The sequence below is a fragment of the Lagopus muta genome, chromosome 26 (genome assembly GCF_023343835.1).
Source record: "Lagopus muta isolate bLagMut1 chromosome 26, bLagMut1 primary, whole genome shotgun sequence".
NCBI lineage: Eukaryota > Metazoa > Chordata > Aves > Galliformes > Phasianidae > Lagopus > Lagopus muta.
The window spans coordinates 4,644,077-4,663,876 of NC_064458.1; the positions used below are offsets into that span (position 1 = coordinate 4,644,077).

At 43.3% G+C, this 19,800-nt stretch overlaps 1 protein-coding gene across 4 annotated transcripts in view; it reads left to right on the plus strand.

The window, feature by feature from the left end:
- The first annotated feature begins 729 nt into the window (after nucleotides 1–729).
- The window catches only part of CERS4 (ceramide synthase 4), a 56,619-nt gene continuing 37,548 nt past the window's right edge, over nucleotides 730–19,800 (plus strand). Inside the window, exons 1-2 of one of the 4 annotated variants that reach the window (XM_048927424.1) lie at nucleotides 730–880; nucleotides 5,412–5,466. In XM_048927424.1, coding sequence (XP_048783381.1) covers nucleotides 5,447–5,466 — 20 coding nt within the window. In that variant the 5' untranslated portion in view covers nucleotides 730–880; nucleotides 5,412–5,446. Of the gene's footprint in view, nucleotides 881–1,094; nucleotides 1,821–4,065; nucleotides 4,174–4,256; nucleotides 4,403–5,411; nucleotides 5,467–19,800 lie in introns of those variants that run through there. The other 3 variants (XM_048927425.1, XM_048927427.1, XM_048927428.1) reach the window with 3 other exon arrangements.

The following is a 19,800-nucleotide window of genomic DNA, read 5'->3' on the forward strand; positions in this document are numbered from 1 at the left end:
GAAAGAAGGGTCAGGCATTGGGAACAGGCTGCCCAGGGAGGTGATGGAATCACAACCACAAAGATGTTCAAGAAAAGGCACCTAGGGCCAATTAGGCTTTAGTGGGCATGATGATGATAGTTGGACTAGATGACCTTGGTGATCTTTTGCAACCTCAATGGTTCTCTGATATCCGTATGATTCGTCCTGGAAATACCAACGCAGTCTGGGTAAGGCAAAAAGACCACATTCTCCATTAATTATTGTAACACATGAGCCTTCCTATTAGAGCCCTCAGCCTCCTTAGCACATCACTCCTGGTAAAGCTCAGACTGCAGGGTCACCAGAAGCAGTCTGTCCTCACTTGTTGGTGCCCTCAAACCCTCTTCATAGAATCACTGAATGGTTTTGGTTGGAAGGGACCTCACATCCCCCCCAGTCCCACCTGTGCCATGGGCTGGGTGCCCCCAGCTCAGCCTGTCCAGGGCCCATCCACGACCTGGGTCAGCTGCGGGCAGTGCCGGGGCCTTGCTGCCCTCAGAGTAAAGAATTTCTTCCTCACACCTGACCTAAATCTCCCCTCCTTTTGTTCAGAACCCATTCCCCCTTGTCCTATCACTATCAGCATAAAAAGTAGCTCTCCCTCCTGTTTCTGTGCTCCTTTTGGGCACCAGAAGGCCGCAGCGACGCCTCCCCCATCCCCAGCAGCTACTAAAGCCCTACAGTCTGCGGGCGACCCTTCCTCAGCCGCACGGTCCTCCCGGCCCCGCCCCGCGGACGCCGCCTCCTCCTCACGCCCGGGGCGCGCACGGCCCGGACGCCGAGCGGGTCTCCGGAGAGACCGGGTCAGCGCCGCCCCGGGGGGAGAGGAGAGCGAGGCAGCGGCCCGGGGGAGGCGGAGGTGAGGGAGCGGGGAGAGGGAGCGAGCGCTGGCGGGGACGGAGCGGGGCAGCGCGGGGAGGCGGCGGGCCGGGGGCTGCGCGGAGTCATCGAGGTCGGGGAGCGGAGGGCGGAGGCTGCGGGGAGGGGAGGCGGTGACCGCGGAGGGGCTGCGGGAGCGGCGCGGGGCACCGCCGGGTCGTGCTGTGCAGCTGCCGGGCGGATCCGCGTCCCACCTGCTGCCGCGCCGTGGAGCGGGGCCGGTCGGCCTGGCTGGCGGTCGGGAGGAAAAGGGCGATCCGCCACACCGCTCTTCTGCACGGGGAGAGTTCTTTGCTCGCTGTCGGAGCGCAGCGAGGCAGAATGAGATCAGAACAGAGGGGAGGGGTGGCGTCGGGCTGTTCGCGGTGAGGAAGGTCGCAAAAGCCCTTCGGATGGGCGTCTGGGCGTCTGCGCTCCGAGCGCTTCGCGTGGAAGAGCGGTGAAATTAAAGAAGCATTTTCTTTTCTTGCGAGCAATGACAGCTGCTCCCGAAAAAGAGGAGGCGCTATATTGCAGTTTCCACTTCTGGAATCATTTGAAGCAGTGGATTTTAGAGGCACTGGCGGTTGAATGAGAGAAAAATTAGGTGTCAGAGCGTGAGGTGAATGTTTCCAGATTGGGCATTGATGAATAATATGAGTTTAGGCTTCTGAATTTTAGCTAGCGAGGTTTGAAAATGTTTGCTGAGTTTGCTTATGCCACTGATCTGCAGCTGAAGGCAAGCCGTTCTCGTTTTGCAAGTTGATGGTGAAGTTGTGTTTGTAAGTTGTGCGAAAGTCAAATTGAAGATCTGTTGGAGGGGACAAATGTGGGACTTTGGCCCTCCGGAGGAGCCGGGCTGCCTCTGACTGACCAGGGACAACTGCAAGATGCGAAAATGTGCTGATGACTCATCTGCCTGCAAGCTCAGGTTTATCGAGGTATTCAGGAGAGTTACAGAGCCTTGCCATCACAGAGGAGCCTTTTCTCCATTTCTGCTAAAAGCAAAAAAAAAAAACCAACCAAACAAACAAACAAAAAAAGTTTTTATATTGTTAACCCAAGGCTGTGTGCTGGAAGTTTACAGACAGAACAGGCGGTCAGGTGCTCATGCCAGTAAAGAAGCTGGCAAAATTGAACCGTGCACCTGATATTAAGCCAGAATTTCTCACCATCTGGAGTTAAGACAACTTGTTGAGGAATGCCTGTTCTGGATTATAAACTGTTACAAACTTGTGAAATTCGTATGAAATGTTAATTTTATTAATCTCATTCCCTTCATGTGTTAGAATTGAGGAGGTAGAAGAGAGGGATTTCTCTGTTTGATTGTTGTTTCCAGGCAGGAAAGGAGAGCAATATATACAGTGAAAAATGGTTATTATATTATTGCATTATAATCCTCCTGAGCCCACAGAAACTAGGCTTATTTTTGCAGTCTGTCAGTCTGGTAATTCAAAGGGACTCTGCTTTTCTATTTACTTAAGTCAAGGATTGGGTTCCTGCTACAAACTGCATGATCACTGGCAGAAACTATTGCTATATTTTAGCTCTAAGCAAAATAAAAATGTTTCTTCCGGGTGGGTGCCCTTTCTGTTACTTTTTAGAGAGTGTCTATGGAGGCTCTAACCCATGTAGAAATAAAGATGAATGGTGGTGCTTAGGGATATCTAAGCTATTCACTCTTTCTTCCCAAGTTTACATGGGGATGCTTCATAATATGTCTGAAATCAGAAGCTCAGTGGCTGTGTCCTTGTGATATCATCCTTGATATCATCATCGGATACTTAACATTTCAGTTTAATACTCACTTTTCTTGCAGAAATAGAGCTGAGGAAAGCATCTTTTTAAAGCTCCTTTCTCCTCAACTTGAGGAAGTTCTTTTTCTCCTCATGTGGTGACCAACTTGATTGAAGGCATTTTTATTCTGGTTCTAACCAGAATAATTTTTATCATTTTTAATCATTAAAAATAATTTAATCATTTTTATTCTGTAGTGTTCTGACAACCTTTTGAATCCAGAACTTAAGTAATGTTTGGCCAAAAGAAGGAGCAAGCTCTGAAGAGCCAATATCACAAAAGTAACCAGACTTTTATAGACCTGGTGCTGTCCAGTAAACATGGGACTTAATTTGTCAGTCGTTCCTGCAATCAAGAGTTCTTCTGAATGACAACTGATTTGGATTTTTTTATTATATTCGTATGCCCTAATGGGGCTAAGAGAGAAAAAGATGTCAGAAAGGAACTGATAGTTTTCTGTCCTTTGAGATAGATATCCCTGTTATTATAACTTGAGTTGTTTTTGTGTTTATGAACTCATAAGTGGTTTGAGTTGGAGGAGGCTTTTAGACATCGTCAAGTCCAACCACCCTGCCATGGCATCTTTTGCTGGAGCAGGGCCATGTCCAACCTGGCACTGAGCACTTACAAAATGTTATTCCACAGCTTCTTCGGACAACCTGTTCCAGTGCCTCACCACCCTCATTATGAACAATTTATTCCTTGTATCTAATCTAAATTTACCCTTTCGGTTTGAAACCATTGCCTCTTCTCCTGTCACTACATGCCATTGTAAAAAGATGCTGTTGGCATTCTGGGCCGCAAGAACAAACTTCTGCCTCGCATCCAGCTTTTCATCCACCGGGATCCTGAAGTCCTGCTCCACAGGGCTTCTCTCCATCCATCCCCAAGTCTGTGCTGTGAGATTGCCCCAACCCAGGTGGCATCATTGCACTTGGCATCATTGATCTTTATGAGGTTCACGTGAACCCACTTCTTAAGCCTGTCAAGTTCCCTCTGGGTGGCATTTATCCTGGATGGTATTTTGGCTGCACCGTTCAGGTTGGTGTCATCCTCAGAATTGCTGAGGGTGTGCTCGCTCCCACTTCTGTGTTGTTAATGAAGATATTAAACTACTGGGGCCTCTATGGGACATCACTTATCTCTGATCTCCACCCAGCTATCAAGCCATTGACCGCAACTCCTTGGCTGCAGCTATCCAGCCAATTCCTTATCCACTGAACAGTCCACCCTTCAAATCCACCTCTCTCTATTCAGAGACAAGGATGTTGTGTGGGGCCATGTTAAAGGCCTTACAGTACTTCAAGTAGATGACATTTGTCACTCTTCTCTTGTCCAGTGATGCATTCACTCCATCGTAGAAGGCCACTAGATTGGTCAGATGTGATTTACCCTTGGTGAAGCTGTGCTGGCTGTCTCAAATCACCTCCCTTGTTTTCCACTTGCCTTAATACAGCTTCCAGGAGGATCTGTTCCATGATTTTCTCAGGCACAGAGGTGAGGCTGACTGTTTTGTAATTCCTGAGGTCTTCCCTTGTAACCCTTTTAAAATAGGAGTGATTTTTTTCCTTTTCCAGTCACTGGGGCTTCACCTGTCAGTCATTAGTGGTTCACATGTTGATCTACAGTATCATGGATTTGAGAGCACTTGTAATATGTAAAGGAAGACCTGAAAATAAACTGTGATCTGTAGCAGGATATTTTGACAGCTCTCATTGTCGTACAGGTGGGGAACTACTTTTTTTTTTCTACAGCTCCTTTGGTGTTGGTAACAGCACATTAACAGATGCCTTCAAGAGAGATCAAAGGGTGTTTTGTTGGAAAAATAGCTGATGCAAGTCTGATCGTTGTCTAAAGGTTTCTGAAAAGTTTCTGAATCCTCAGGCCCCAAGTTTTTAGTAGTACTACTTTGCAAGTAGAAGTGAAGACAGTCAGCAGTGCTAGAGCAGAAGCCTGAGTGTGTAGAAACTTGAAGACCTTAGTGAATGTTAGTATGTCAGTCTTCAAACAAGTTTTACCTGGATATTCACCTAAAAATCACTTTCTAGAATGAGCAAAAAGTAATGAACAGCATCCATGTCATGAGGATAATTCCAGCTCTGGTTAAGAGCTGTTCTCCTGGATGTAGATGTCATGTTGAGATTTGCCTCAAGGCAGCAGTTCGAAGATGAAGATGCATTCTTAATTCCTTTGACAAGTGTATTGTTTTTCTTACTAATTCTGTTAATTGTACTGTTTTCTTTTTTTGTTTCTAATCATTTACAAAGCTTTGGAAGAACTGATTTCAGAGAAGCTTCTGCATATAAAGACTACACCTTTTTTGTATATTTGATGGTGAGAAGTTCTTATAAAAACAAAATAGTATCTGAAGACAAGAAAACTGGCAGTGTTTTCTAAATGTTTATTCTACATTATAACTCCAGTTTCTAAAGCACTCAGATTTCTTGCAATATCTTGCAATATCCATGCAAAGCTTTTTGAAATAAATCTACTTTCTGGCTCTTGAATTTAGACAGGTTCTTCATCTTCTCTCTAAAATGCATCTTTGCTATCATGTACTGTATATGTTTCTTTCAGATCAAAGATTGACTTCCCACTCACTTCTATTAGAAATCCAGGAGAAACACAGAGCTTTTTGTGTGTTGAGAAGCTGAAGGTCCATGCAAGTTAGTTGAATTTACTGTGGGTCATGTATGTAAAATACTTATGATTCCTTTTTCTTTTTTGTGTTGCAGATTCCTCTTCCAGAGGTCAATAAGGACTTGATGACATGAATCTGGAAATTTCCAGGTATGGTGTAGCAGTTGAAGGTTTGGAGTTCAGGGGAGGTGTTTTCTGCAGCAGCTTGAGCTGCATTCCTGTAGAGAGAAATGAACTCTTCTACCCTGCCAGGCCACTTGTGCTTGTCTTCCCTATCTCTTGCTTCATCAGAACAAATGATTTTGAAGCTAGGTAGTGAAGAGCACAGATGAACTGGTACGAGGTGAAATTACCCCAAGCATAAAGAATAAGAATTCTAACTGAAATGATTTTCCCAGCCTTACTGCCCATGTGTCCTCTCGAGCCTCTGTGCTGAGTACAGAGATGTGGCACTGAAGTGGGTGTGCTGCTCAGTGATGGGTGGAGGTCAGGGCCCAGGTGAGTTGGCATTATTGGTTTACCCTGTCTGTATGTTACCAAAACCAGAGACAGCAGGGGAGTCCTTTCACTCTGGAAAGAGCAGCAGTTTCATTTCAAGGCTGGTGGATCTCTCCACTCATTAAAATCGTAGAACCATATAGGTTGGAAAAGAGCTTGAAGGTCATCAGGTCCATCCCTTAACCCAGCACTGCCAGGTCTACCACTAAGCCACGTTCATAAGCACTGCATCTCTGTGTGTTTTAAATACCCCCAGGAATGGTGACTGAACTATGAAGGCTGCTCCAAAAGTAATGCCTCCTATATATTCCTCCATGTGGAAAAAATAGCACCCATTGACATTTGTTGACGCTTGCTGAACGTGGATGGAAACCAAACAGTTGATATGAGCGCAGTGGAAGTTGGACTGCTTGGGCAATATTTTCCTAGCAATGTCACCATCATAGCAGTTGTGAAACAGTGGGTCACCTCCACTTGTGTAAATTTTTATAAGTGCAGCATGCAAACTTGTTCATCACTGGTGAAAATGCATAGGCAATGTGGTGACTGTGTTGAAAAATAGTGCTTTTGTAGCTGAGAACGTGCTTTATCAATTGTGTGGTTGTGTTCTTTGTAGCTGCTTTATTTTCTGTGGAAATAAACAGGAGGCATTGCTTTTGAAGTGACCTGTGTACTTCCCTGGAAAGCTGCTTCACAACCCCTTCAGTAAAAGTTTTTTTCCTGATATTCAACCTAAAGCTTCCCTGGTGCAAATCAAGGCCATTTCCTCTTGTTCCATCTCTTGCTGCCCGGGAGAAGAGACCAACACTCCTCCCCTCTCTTGAGTTAGCTGTAGAATTGGAAGAATCATTGAGAGAATTGCAAAGGAAATAACTGCTTCCTCCCTCACTGTAGTTGCCCGTGCTTCAGTCTTTATTCAGGTGAAAGCAAAGTTAGAAGAGGGGAGAATATAGAATTTCAAAGGAATAACATTTGTAAGTCAAAAGAAATTGTCCATCTTGATTTTCTGTACTAGGGGCTCTAACTGGCATGTTTGTTCTCTGAAATACTGAAAACTGAGTGCATAATTCTAGATAGAGGTTTTTTGTTCTTTTTTAATTTGAACGCTTTGAGTGCATCCAAATGTTTCTGTGTCATAACAGGTTCACACTAAAATCCAATGTAAACAAGGGAGAGCAGTTTTGAGCTGACTCTGCTTCAGTTGTGAAAATGGAGCCTGTTGATAAGAACAAAATTGTAATGAGATTTCCAGTGTCAGGATGGTTTATTGTGGTCTGTGTCTTATCTCCTGCTTGCACTGCTAATGTCCATTCCAACTTTCTTCGCTGTAGCAAGAACACATGTATGTTCACCTGAGGGCAAAGGGGAAAGCAAAGGTTGTTATCTGATACAAGAACTTACTTAAAAATAGATTGTATAATTATTTCTTAATAGTAAAAAGAATTAATGCATTAATTGAGCATTGCATACACATCTGTAGTGTAACATGTCACAGTTGTAGAATTTATGCTGCTATTTGCATGGCAATGCAGTGCACTGCAGGCTGTGTTGTAAAAGTTCCAGCTAGCTCAGTCTCTGGATCTGGAGAACATCTGATGAACAAGTGTATAGAAAACACTGCCAAGAGCCAGGGCACTGCATCCTTGCCCAGCAGGAGATAAAGCATAGGCAGTGCACTCTTGTTTCATTACGCAGCACCAGACAGTTCCAGGAGCTGTTACCTACCTGGGCTGATGTCTGTTGCAAGGCTGCCATTGAAGGGCTAAGCTGTGCAACCCACTGTGCTCCACCGGCACATCACTGCTTTCTGAAGAGGAAGACAGAGCTACTCTCCCTGGTCCTCATGCCAGTGCCCTTGTTCCATATCCTCAACTTCTGTTGTCTTTGAGGTAAAGGCTTTCATTTCATTGTGGGTCCCTGTTGTATGCATAAATTAGCCTTTAGGACGTCTGCATCAAAATTTGATACTTAATTCCACTGGCATTTCATGGTAGGGTCTTCAAGCTAAAGAGAAATGAATCTGTTCTTCCCAGACTTGAAAACATACTGAAGGCTGTTTGTTCTGTTGAGGCTGATTTCTGTAGGTATTTGTGTTTGCTGCAGAGCACACCTCAGCATGGTTTGATCATAATTGCATACTGTGTTGAGGACCCAATGCATGTTCTCCATTCCTTTTAAAAATATGCTTTGGTTTTAGTTAATGCAAGAGTAGACTTAGTTTGAAAACATAGAAAATATGGTCTAAGAATACCAACTGTGGTAATCCCATTAGTCTAAAGATTTAGGTTTTTTTGAAGCTGGTTATGAGTTTCTTTACTTTAAAAGTGAGTTCCAAAAATCAAAAGGCTCTTCAGATGTTTATGAGGTTATTGTGCAGATGGCAACAGACACGAGTATGGCATATGCCTTCCAGCAGAACAAGCACCAGGGCTCTGCATCAAAACAAGGCAAAAGAATCTTGAAGGAGGGAAACAGGCTCTGCTCAGGTTGTGTTTTGGTAATGTTTTTACCCACTGGGGGTACTGCCTGAGCTTTCTGGGGCAACTCCTTCCTTACTGTCCATCTGCCTTTGTGTGTATGTAAATGATCAACTAATTCTGGGGGATCTGAAAGATATGTCAGAGAACGTTTGATATTTTCAAAGAAAAGACCAGAAGATTTTATCTATTTGGAGATGACACTGAAGTGAAACCATAAATTCAGAATTCCTGAAATAGTGATTGTTACAGGATTCTTCTTGTAAGGTTGTTTTCCCCCAGTAACGACATCGATTTGTGGTGAACTGAAGAAAGGAGAAAATGACCCTGAGGATCTGTATTTTAAAAATAAACCCTGAGCTCAGCCGGCAGCGCTCTGAGCCAGCAGTGCAGCCGAAGACGTTTGCTTTGTGCAGTGAGGCCACAATGTCTGTGGCTGTCACTCTGGCCTTGGCTCCGTTGGCTCATTCAGGCTCTGTATCCGGTACAGGTGTGATTGTCCCGGCACAGGCAGGGCTGAACTGATGGCTACAGGGCAGATATGGCTAGAGGCAGATCCATGTATTTATTGTAGAGCGAATGCAGAATAGAAGAAATGTGGCATCTGGGTCATCTGTCACAGTCCCATCACGTCTGCAGTGTAGTACAGGGACTACTCAATAGAGAGAGGCAGAAGCTGTTGCTTATGGAGGAGCTGTTAATAACAGACAGAAGGCCACCCAGGCTGAATAGTGTAAGGAATCTCTGTGTGCATTTGTTGGGATTTCTCGTGGAAATGATCCCATCGTGCATCACATTCAGAAAGCTGGAATTGCTGGATGCACGGCGCGGTGCAGCTGCAACGTGAAGTAACGTGGTAAATAATTGGCCTGTGATGGTGTTTTGATGTAGGAGGTAAAGCACAGGGGTGCAGGTTCTCGTGATATTGGGTACTCTTCTAGAAAAAGAATGAAGAGGGAGAATCGCTGTTGAAAGAATTTGAGAGTTTTACATTCTGCATTTGAATTGTTGGTGCACTGATAGATACTGAAATACATATACATATTTTTAATAAGCATTATCACGTGTTAGATTGCATTACCGATTAAGAAGTGGTCACAGAGTGATAATTGGGAATGTAGGCGTTGATCTCAGATAAAATTGTAAGTTTTGTGTTTTGAAATTAAAGAATAATAATAATAAAAATGTATTAAAAGCTTATCATTTAAAGAATCTTAATTTTAGGGTAATTAATGTTTCATTTTTTCTCTCTTGGGCTTTGAAGCTGCCTGGGAGTTTGTGGGAACACATAACCTGGGAAACTGATGGAACTGTTGATACTGAAATTCAGAGCCAGCTGGTAGAAAGTAATTAAAGCCTGTGTGTTCCCTGCGTGAAGGAGGAGAGTGGGGATTGTGTGAAAAGCCATGATCTGCACCCGTAGGTGTGCCAAGCCGTTATGTAATGAGGCTTCCTTCAGCCTCATGCAAACAAACTCATCTTGTGTGGAATGATTGATAAGCTCTTTTCTAGTCTATTTTGGCATTCAAGATGATCCAGTTCCACTCTGGTGTTTTAGCTTTGTTCCTTTGTCTTTCCATTTTCTTATTTATCACAACAGATTCTCTCATTTTGACCTAAGATTAGCAATTTGGGAGTTCAGTGGGACCTCATGGAACAGAGCAGAAAGCCTAGCCAAGACTGATTCCTGAGAAGAAGCTACAAAGGGCCGTCAAACCTGAACCATGTGACTAATAAGGCACATTTATGCTTTGAGTGGGCTGAAAATCAGGTGACACGTTGGACAAGCACTGTGCTGTTACGTGAGCTTATGTGAAAAAGACTTTATTGAGAGTTGCGTGGTATTTTAATTCTGCCTTTCTCTTCCTCACTTGGAAATGGTATTATAATTTCAGTTTATACAGCAAGAGCATTTCCTAGCGTTCATGATTGCATCAAAAAGTTTGAAGATGTGATTAAAGTATGGCCTAAGACTTGGAAATTTGAACCTACTCTCCACTACTTATTTTTCACAGGTTTTCACCTTAATAGTTAGAATTAAACATTTTGAGGTCCAGAAACAGGAATATTGATAATCAGTTGAAAAATCAGTGGAAAAGATGTCAGGGGTACATATGAAAGATATGGAAATGTAGTTCCTGTTTCTCCAGCATCTGAGCCTCCATGTACTGGACCTCAGCTTAGAAGGCCAGAACTTTCCTTGGAAGATTTGGGGTTTTTTTTGAGAATTTCCTGCAATAATTGTTTTTCATGGTTAAAGTTTTCAGCCTTATTCAGTGTGGACTCTCACAGAGTGTGATTCCTTTTTTCTTCCTTTCTCCCTCCAAAATCTCTGCTTGTTTGTACAGTCTTTGGGGATACATAGCATTTCTGTTTAGAAGGCTTTTTGGCAGTTATTCACAGTCTCCTGACTCAGTTTAAAGGAAAAGGACTTCCTAAGATTTGCTTTGCCTAGCTCTGTTTGGTATTGATGAATTGAGAGAAAGGAGATGTGCGCTTAAGGTTGAAGTAAGCTTCCTTTTGATTTCTTTATGTGGTCTTACTGTCGCCTGAACCCAATGACTTGGTTTTCTTCCTCAGGTCAATCAATCTGCAGAGAGGCTGGAGGAAATGACAGGCATTAGAAATAATAATGAAGAAATTGCTAAGTAGCTGACCTGATTTTATACGTTCCTCCTCCTTGCATCTTACATTTATAAGCTTTCAAGGAACGCAGAGCTGATAATACATGCCTCTGTACTTTGAGGGGACATTCTAGCTGGTTCTTGGGATGCCTCCATCGGCTTACCTGGCTGCTAGCAGTGTCTGGTGTTCTTACTACGTAGCAGGAGTATGGTTTGTAGTCTTTTTCACAGTGATGGTAGAACATGATATTTTTGTTCAAAGTTTGCTACCTCATGGTCAAAAGGAACATTTCATTTCATAATAGAGGCATAGGAATCTGAAGATCTTCAGCTTTTGTCTGCTGTTTTTCACATGAGATAGCACTTTGTTTCTGAGACTTGTTGCTGCTGTGGTTTAACCCAAGTTTCTTCAGCTTTAATAGAGAAGCTTCTTTAAGGGTCTGAAGGAGGAGAACAGCCGTGATATTTCTATTTCTAAATGTGCTTACAAGGATGACAAGCAGGGGTAAACATGAAATTTTGATGGATCTCAAACACAGAATGGAAGTATGAAAAAGGTGGAAGTGTGGCTGGCTGGGCAGGAGGAATAGAGAAGTATTGTCTAAGCTCGCAAGAATTGAGAAGGCAAAAGCTGAGCTTGAGTGAGGGATGTGAAGGGCTTCTGCAAGCAAATGGAAGGCTCAGAAAAATGTGAACCCACTATTCTTAGCACTCCTTACCAAAGACATGGAGAAACCAGAGGTACTTACTGCCTTTTTTGGCCTTGTTTTACACTAGTGCAATAAAAACTAGCACTATTTTTTTACTGAGTAAAATCAAAGGATCATACCCATCCCCCTCAGGAAGGGATGAACAGCTGTGTAATTTGCATTCTGACGTGGCTGTCTGATGGCAACCTGAATGCTGTGCTGTTGACCTGGCAGTCTACCTGGGAGTTGAGCAGCCAGCAGTCAGAGCAGCAGCCAAGAAGGTGGTGAGCAGACCACAAGGTATGGAAGTTAGTGAGTAACTTATGCTGGGTAAGGAAGAGTTGTTCCTTGAAGATCTAGCTAATCAAGTTTGTCGTTTTGCTAGGCTTTGATTTGTAGCTTCCAGCATTTCTTTGGGGAGTTTTATGCTTTTTCTGGGATAGTGGATATTAAAGAAACTTTTCTCTTTTGAACAGAGTAGCCCATGCTCAGCCCATGCTGAAGGGACAGGGCTGAAGTTGGTGAATAACTGGGAAGTCTAAGTAGGAAAGAAGCACAACCCAGCTCTGTGGGCTGAAAAGAGATGTTTTCCTGGTTGCAGAGGCAAACTCTGTGATTCTGCTTTTAAAACTAGGAGTGAAGAATCAAGCTTCTGCTGGACTAGTAGTGGAAGTAAACAAATAGTCACATTCCATTGAAAATGATGAATTGCAAAGTGAATTTATTATTGTATGAGATGATTTGGTAGGAAATATCGACTGGTAGAATAAAGTGATAACATCTGGAAGCCAGGAAGCTGAGGATAAGCAGTCACTGGTGGAGAGGCAACGCTGTATAAATCATTTCAAGTTTACAGCCAGCTTCCAGAGGACAGGATGTGGAGAACAAAGTCTGGGTGAGGAGGGTGAGGCTGGGAGAACTTAGTGCTAAAAATACAGAATGGAAGAAGATTCTTTTTCATCGCTAGAATGGGTTGACAATGGGTTGACAAAGTCCTGTCTCACACAAAAACAAAGTGGAGATTATGCCATAACTTGAGGACAAGAATCACAAGAGAAAAAGATGAGAAAGCTGGGGAACAGAGGAGAAATAAAGCAGAACTAGCTGCAGAAAACAATTGTCTGTGCCCAAGAATCCAGAATCCAGTACCAGAAGCCACTCGTGATTGGAGGTTCTGTATTGGCTACAGCCAAAGTAAGCAGACCTACTATACACCTCCAGGAGAAGCTGAAAGAGGTGTATAGGGTGGTGTTTTTCTGAGGAAAGTTACTTTGACAAAATGAGAAGGCAGACCAAGAGACTGAAGGCTAAGAGACAACGGAGGGCTACTACAAGGAAAGCTTTTGAATGCTTTTTGCTATCAAAGGACATTCTTAGAAAGGCATTTTTCTTAACTGATAAATTTCAGCTGTGTTCCTTAGTCACTGGCTGTCTGTGGTTAAATTTGTGTGAAGGATAAGAAAGTCTTAAAATTGAAGTGGGGAGAAACTAACACAGAAATAAGGAATGAGAGTGATACCAGGCAAAGGAAATATTGATAAGGTGAGATCAGAGGGCAGATATATCCCCAGGGATGAGGAAATGGAAATGAGCATATGGAAGCTGGGATGAAATTTGGAAAGGTTAATGCATTCCCTTCAAGTGACTGGAATTGGATAATCTCTGTCTTAGCCTTTGTTATGTTAAACTGAGCTTACTTTGTTAAAATTATTTATTTCTCTGTGAGAGAACTGCAGTACATTTCATGTTTGAACTTGCAACTCACACCGTTCTAACAAGCAGTTTTAGCTGCAGTGAAAGACATCAGGATTATGGGAGGTATGAATTAGGTCAGAAGCTGTCTAGGAAAGCTATTGCGAGGGAACTGATGAAGATAGTATCTGAATCATTGATTTCTTAGTTAAAGATTCAAGTGCATAACATACAGTGATAACCTTAAATCAAAAAATAAGGACAAGTGCAGGACTGGAATACAGTGGCTCTGAGAATTTAAAGTAACAGGGAACCTTTATAAATTTAAGTAGGACTCTGTTTCTACAACCTAACCATTAGGGTGTCCAACCTCTTGGCTTGCCTGGGCTGCACTGAGAGAACGGGAATTGTCTTGGACCAAGTGTATGTGTGCCACTCCAAAAGTAATGACTCCTGTTTATTTCCATGGAAACTACAACAGATACAAGGAGCACAGTAACGCTATTTGATACAGCAAGTTCTCATCTGCAAAACTCTGTTTCTCAACGTAGTGACCACCAGTAGCTGTGCATTCCAGCAGAGAACAAGAGGTGCATGCCATGCTTGTAACAGTCTGCACCTCTGTTGCTGTCACTGCTGCTGAAGCATGCCACCCCCTGCGGTGTGCTGCATCCACTGGTTGGTCTCTGTGAACGTTCAGCAGGTGTCAATGCATGTCAATGGGTGCTATTCTTTCTGCGTGAGGGAATTCGGCTCCACCCCCTTGCTCCATCTGCACTTGCACATCAGACCCATTTTGTCAGACTGCCCCTCTGCTGCCATCTGTCACACAGCAACAAAATGTAACGGATACTGGTGGGAAGGTTCACCCTCTACTGCCATCCCACCAACGTCTGCCTCTGATGTCATGGGCCAACTTGAGGAAATAGGAGGCACTATTTGTGGAGCAGCCTTCATAAAATACATTATATAGTTAATGTATTTAAGTAACAAAACTTTTTTTTTTTTTTTTTTTTTTTTTTAATTAAAACATAGTCAACAACAGCGGCATAAAGCTAGTGGGATATTTGACCTTGTTTTTGTGAAAGTAACGCATCGGTTTGGGTCAGTGCAAGAGGCTTTAATGACTGAGGTCTTGAGGTGTTTGTTAGAGATTTCTGATAAAGTTTTACTCTTCCTCTGCTTCACCCTTGGAAACAGCTGCTCACAGATGTACATACTGCCAAAAAGCGATGACATGAATAAGGCATGTCTGTGAAGGGAGGGAGATTTCTCCCTGCTAGGAGAGGGCTTATAAACATCTGATAAAGAGACAAGATTGAATTTTGTGTTGCAATTCCATACATTCTATTTGAAAATTGGCAAAAAATGTATTTATGTTAACTGAAAACAGCCACAAGTAAACCAGAAAATTGATGATTTTTTGGGGCACTCTTGAATCTACTCTCAAATTATCAAGATTTGAGATGCATTTTTTGGTTCTAGTTATTTCAGCTGTAGCCTCATGCAAAAAAAGAACAAAAAACAAACAAAAGTAAAACAAGAAAACACCACCAACAAAAAGAAAACACCAACAAACATAAAGCGGTTTGAACTCAGAAGCAATGTAACTGCATCCACATGGGGGTGTGATTCCACATTAATTAATAATTTCCCCTGTGGCACTTCTGTGCTGCTGGTGGTTAATTAAATCCTGGGAAAACTGGCTCCACCAGGAAGTCTGCTGCAGGAGTACCTGAGCTGGTTCTGGCAGTGAGGTAGTTAGCATAATGATACACTTACGCTAATTAGGCTTGGCAGACTTGTGCCTGACCCGGAGGCGCTTTGTGGATGTTTCTGTCTGTGGCATTATCCACACAACTCGGCTAATCCATCTTCGGACAACGGACCGCCTGTGGTATGATGGAGAACTGGAAGGCCTTCCTAGGCCGAGTAAGAGGAATCAGATGAAGGGAAGGGTTGTGAAAGTGGGAACTAATAACATGCATTTATATTAAAAATGGTGATGTTAAAGGTAGACGCTTCCTCAGAAGTTTTGTTCACAGTGTAGCCATGAACGGAAGAATCTGCAAAGAGAGATTTTCTGTTTCTTCAGCTGTGGCTCATTATGTTAGGAGATAATTAGAAGTCACATACTTGTTTAGCTGGGACAAATGAAGGATGAGAGAAAAGTACTGCTCGTCTATGAACGGTAAGAACCTGTGCTGATACAAAAGCAAGTGGCATTCATGTTCTTAATTATAGTTAGATTGTACCCACTGAGGATGAAGTTTAGGAATGGTTTTCAATGTAAGTAATTGCTGCAAAAACCTCTAATATGGTACCCTTCTGTAAGAAGGTTGTTGCCTGTTGTAGCAAAAAGCAGAAAGTGGCTCAACGCAGGCTGGGATGTTCCTAAATCTAAATGTTTCCTCATGTGGAGGAGAGGAGGAGGGAGGTTAGTGAGTTGCATATTGAAACTTGGAAAGGTGTTGGAAGTTCTCTGCTGTGGGGTAAGAATTGCAACAGCAGAGACCTGACTCACTGCCACATCTGTGTTCCCAGTGAGTGCTGTGCAGACGTTAAGACGAGCAAAATGGTTGAGGGAGGGAATGCTGATGAGTCAAAAAGCAAATTAAAAACTCCAGCATATTTTTGTATTTATTATTATGGACATTTATATTATTTATACATTGTAATTACCTAGTTCTTTAAGAAGACTTGTTTCTCTCTCTCTCACTCCTATTTCACATACGCAAAGTTCTATGAGTATCATGCACTTGGTATTAATGCTTGGCCTGGGAATAGATTCTGCAGGTGAAGCAGCAGAATAGCTCTTTGAAGATGTAAGCAACAGTTACGCTGTCTGGGTAAACCTGCTTGGCTGTTTTAACTACGAGGCGAGGAGTAACCTTTCCAGCTGCTTCTCCAACCGTTCTGTTTTGAAAGTGAAACTACAGAAATATGTCCCTGAGGGGTTCAGGCATAGCAGTGTTACTAAGCTTCGGCTCAGGTTTCATGGAGCCCCGTTGTGCTGCTCTCTGCAGTGCTCAGATGCTGCAGCACATTCCATCTGCACAGCGGAGCCATTTCTGCAGTTTGCTGCAGCTCAAAGGAGAGGTTTATCACAAGTTAAAAAGCAAAAAATCAAGAGTGGCAAAATGTAGCAATGTCAGTGCACCAGTCCGGACAGTTGCTTCAGGACATTTTGTGTTGACTTCCAGGAGCCTTATCAGTGTATATGTAGGGTGCCTTCCCACAGTTACAGCCTGAGTTACAGCCTGAGCCTTCCTTTATGCCCCTTGGCATAATTGTGATACTTCACTATTTCTGATTTAATCTTCACATACGTATTTTACTACAAACTTACTGCTATTCCTTCAGCATCTAGCATGGTATTTGCTGTCTGTGAAATCCGGATGCTGCTCTGCTGCATGTCACATATAGGGGAGTGTTTGCAGTACTGTTTTTTCCTTTGTTCCTGCTGAACTCTTCTCTGTGAAAGAAGTTGTCTTTTTGTGACTCTTGTATCAGAGCTGGAGAGATAGAGCTCCATCCTGAGTGTTATTACAAAGTTACCCAGGATGTTCTGAGAGTCCTAAAGAACTTTTCAAAAAGAAATGGACTGGTTTATGCTTTTCTGGGGATGCTCAAAGAGCATTTTAGAAACACCATTGTCTTCAGCTTTCCAGCTGCCTCAGCTTGAGAGCTCAGCCTGTCTGAATTGCAAAAAGGGAAATATGTTGCTTCATCCTTTATCCTTTTCTATATTTGTGCTGTGTAAAGATAGCAGAGATAAATAAATCTTTCAGGAAGATGATCCCGACTGTGTTTTGCACATGGGAGTAGATTAGATAATGGCTGTTTACTTCCTTAGCACTTTGAGTCTATATTCCCCCGAAGTAAATGGGAAGACTCATTTCATATGCTCCCTGCAGAGAACTGTTAGCAGTTAGTTTCTGTCCTCCATCAGACCCATGCTGCTATCAGATATGTGGAGCTCTGGAGGGAGGATTTGTGGTTGTGTGATTGCTATTACAGCAACTTTCCCTGACATACCTGTTATCTGCACTGTGGAGCAGCCCTGTAGCACTGAAAAAATGTATTCCGAAGAGCTGGGACAGGAAGAAAGTGTAATTTCTCCTTGTAGTTCTCTTTGGTATTCTTGGTGTCCTTTATAGTTACAGTATCTAATTGCAAGCTGGAGATCTTCTCAGGCTAAAGTATGGAGATGAATGTTGAGGATGAGAAGACCAATTCAAATTTCACAGTTTCATATCAGAGTGAAAAAACTCTGCATTGTATTGCTTCTCCCGACTACAGTTGAGATTTTTAACAGCTGAGAGGATTTACAAACGCTTTTGAAATCAGTGTCTTTCATGTCTTGTAGAGCTGTTTTTGGTTCAAACCCCTTGCTTAGGTTACCTTACTTTTCTGGTTGCTATTTGCTACCTATCTGAAGTGCATAAGCTATTTTGGAAAATGATCACCATGCTTCACAGTGACAGTATACTGAATTAATTGCTGGCTAAGTCCATACTCACCTTATTTGTTTCTACATACACAATTTCTGATCTGAAACTGTATGATTTTGTGCAGAAATCTGGGAGTCTTGAGGACATCCTGAAAACTTGGCTCTTTGGTTTAGTGCAATTGTGTGATCCATACAGAGCTGTACTGATGAACAGCATGCTTACTGAGTAGTCTGAAAGGATTTATCTTGCATGAAAGTATGTGTGCTTCAGCTCGCTTCTCTCTTTTTAATGTAGTGTGAGTCCTGTTACCACTCTGCTATGGTTCTGGTTTCAGTTGCCTTTGCTGAATCACAACAGGCAAGGCAGAAGAAAAGGGGATAGCAGCAGATAGCAGATGTTCCCAATTAAAACATCAATTGTAGGAGAAATTAGGTGGCACTTTGCCCCAGAATCATTGAGTCTTAAAAGATCCCAGAATCTCAGAACCTGAGGGGCTGGAAGGGACCTCTGGAGATCCCCCAGTCTGGCTTCTCCAAAGCAGTTCACTACAGCAGCTGCATAGGAAAGTGTCTGGGGAATATCTCTAGAGAAGGAGACCCCACCACCTCTGTGGGCAGCATGTGCGAGGGCTCTGCCAGCCTCACAGTAAAGAAGTTCTTCCTCATGTTCGGATGAAACTCCCTGGGTTCCAGTTTTGCCCAGTGTCCCTTGTTCTGTCACCAGGCATGGCTGAACAGAGCCTGGCTCCATCCACTTAAACACCACTCTTCAGATATTGGTCAGCACTGGTCAGGTCCCTCCCAGCCTTCTCCTGGTGACCAGCCCCACGGCTCTCAGTTTCCCCACCAGGAGATGCTCTGTGCCCCCCCGTCTCTGCAGCCCTCCACTGCGCTCTCTCCAGCAGTTCCCTGTCTTTTTTGAAGTGAGGAGCCCGGCACTGGGCGCAGTGCTCCAGCTGTGCTTCCCCAGAGCAGAGCAGAGGGGAGCAGCACCTCCCTTGCCCTGCTGGCCACGCTCTGTGCAATGCACCTCAGGATCCCATTGGCTTCTTGGCCACCAGAGCACACTGCTGGTGCGTGGTCACCTCTTGGTTACCAGGACACCCAGGTCTTCTTGTACTGATGCGTGTAGTTATTCCTCCCCAGATGTAGGGCTCTGCACTTGCTGTTGTTGAACTTCCTAGGGTTCTTCTCTGCCCAGCTCTCTGGGAAGTCCAGGCCAGATTTGGCAGATGACTTAAAATCTGTTACATCTTGATTGTTAGGCTCTTAAAACAGATGTTATCTTCATTTTATGTGTCTGTGGTCTTTATCCAGACATTGCACTGATAGAAGAGGTAACAGAAAGAATGAATAACAGCCTGGAAATGGGAGTAAAACAGCAGTTCCCAGAGTCCCAAAAGCTGCGCCAGAAAGAAGAAAATGCTGTGATTATTGTCAAACTGAAATCAGGCAAAGAATTGGGTTTTCTTTTCAGAGTTAGTGAAGTTGGGTGCTGGAGCAAGGATGAATATTATTCTTGTGGCCTTAACTGTTACTAAGTAGATTGCTGTGAAAATAATGCTTCCTATTTATTTCCTTGGAAACTGAAAGAGATAAAAAGGGCACAATAACATTATTTGATAGAACAAATTCTCAGCTTCAAAACAAGACAATAGCCACCACCATTAGCTGTGCATTTTTGCCATCAACAAACAAGAGCTTCACGCTGTACTTGTCAAAATCTTCATGGCCATCTAGCACATGGCTTGTCTTTCATATCTCTGTTGCCACTGCTGAAATGCCTCACTTGTCCCTCACTGTGTCACATCCAGTGGTTGGTCCCCATAAGTATTCAGCAAGCATCCATGAATAAGAGCGGGTACCTTTTTTTCCACATGGAGGAATTCAGTTCCACTCCTTTGCTTCATGCACATTTCCATGTCAGATTCCATTTTGTCAGACTGTCCCTCTGCTGCCATCTGCCACACGGCAACAAAATTTAATGGGTGGGAAGGTTCAAACTCTACTGCCATCCCACCAACATCTGCCTCTGGTGTTGTGGGTTGACA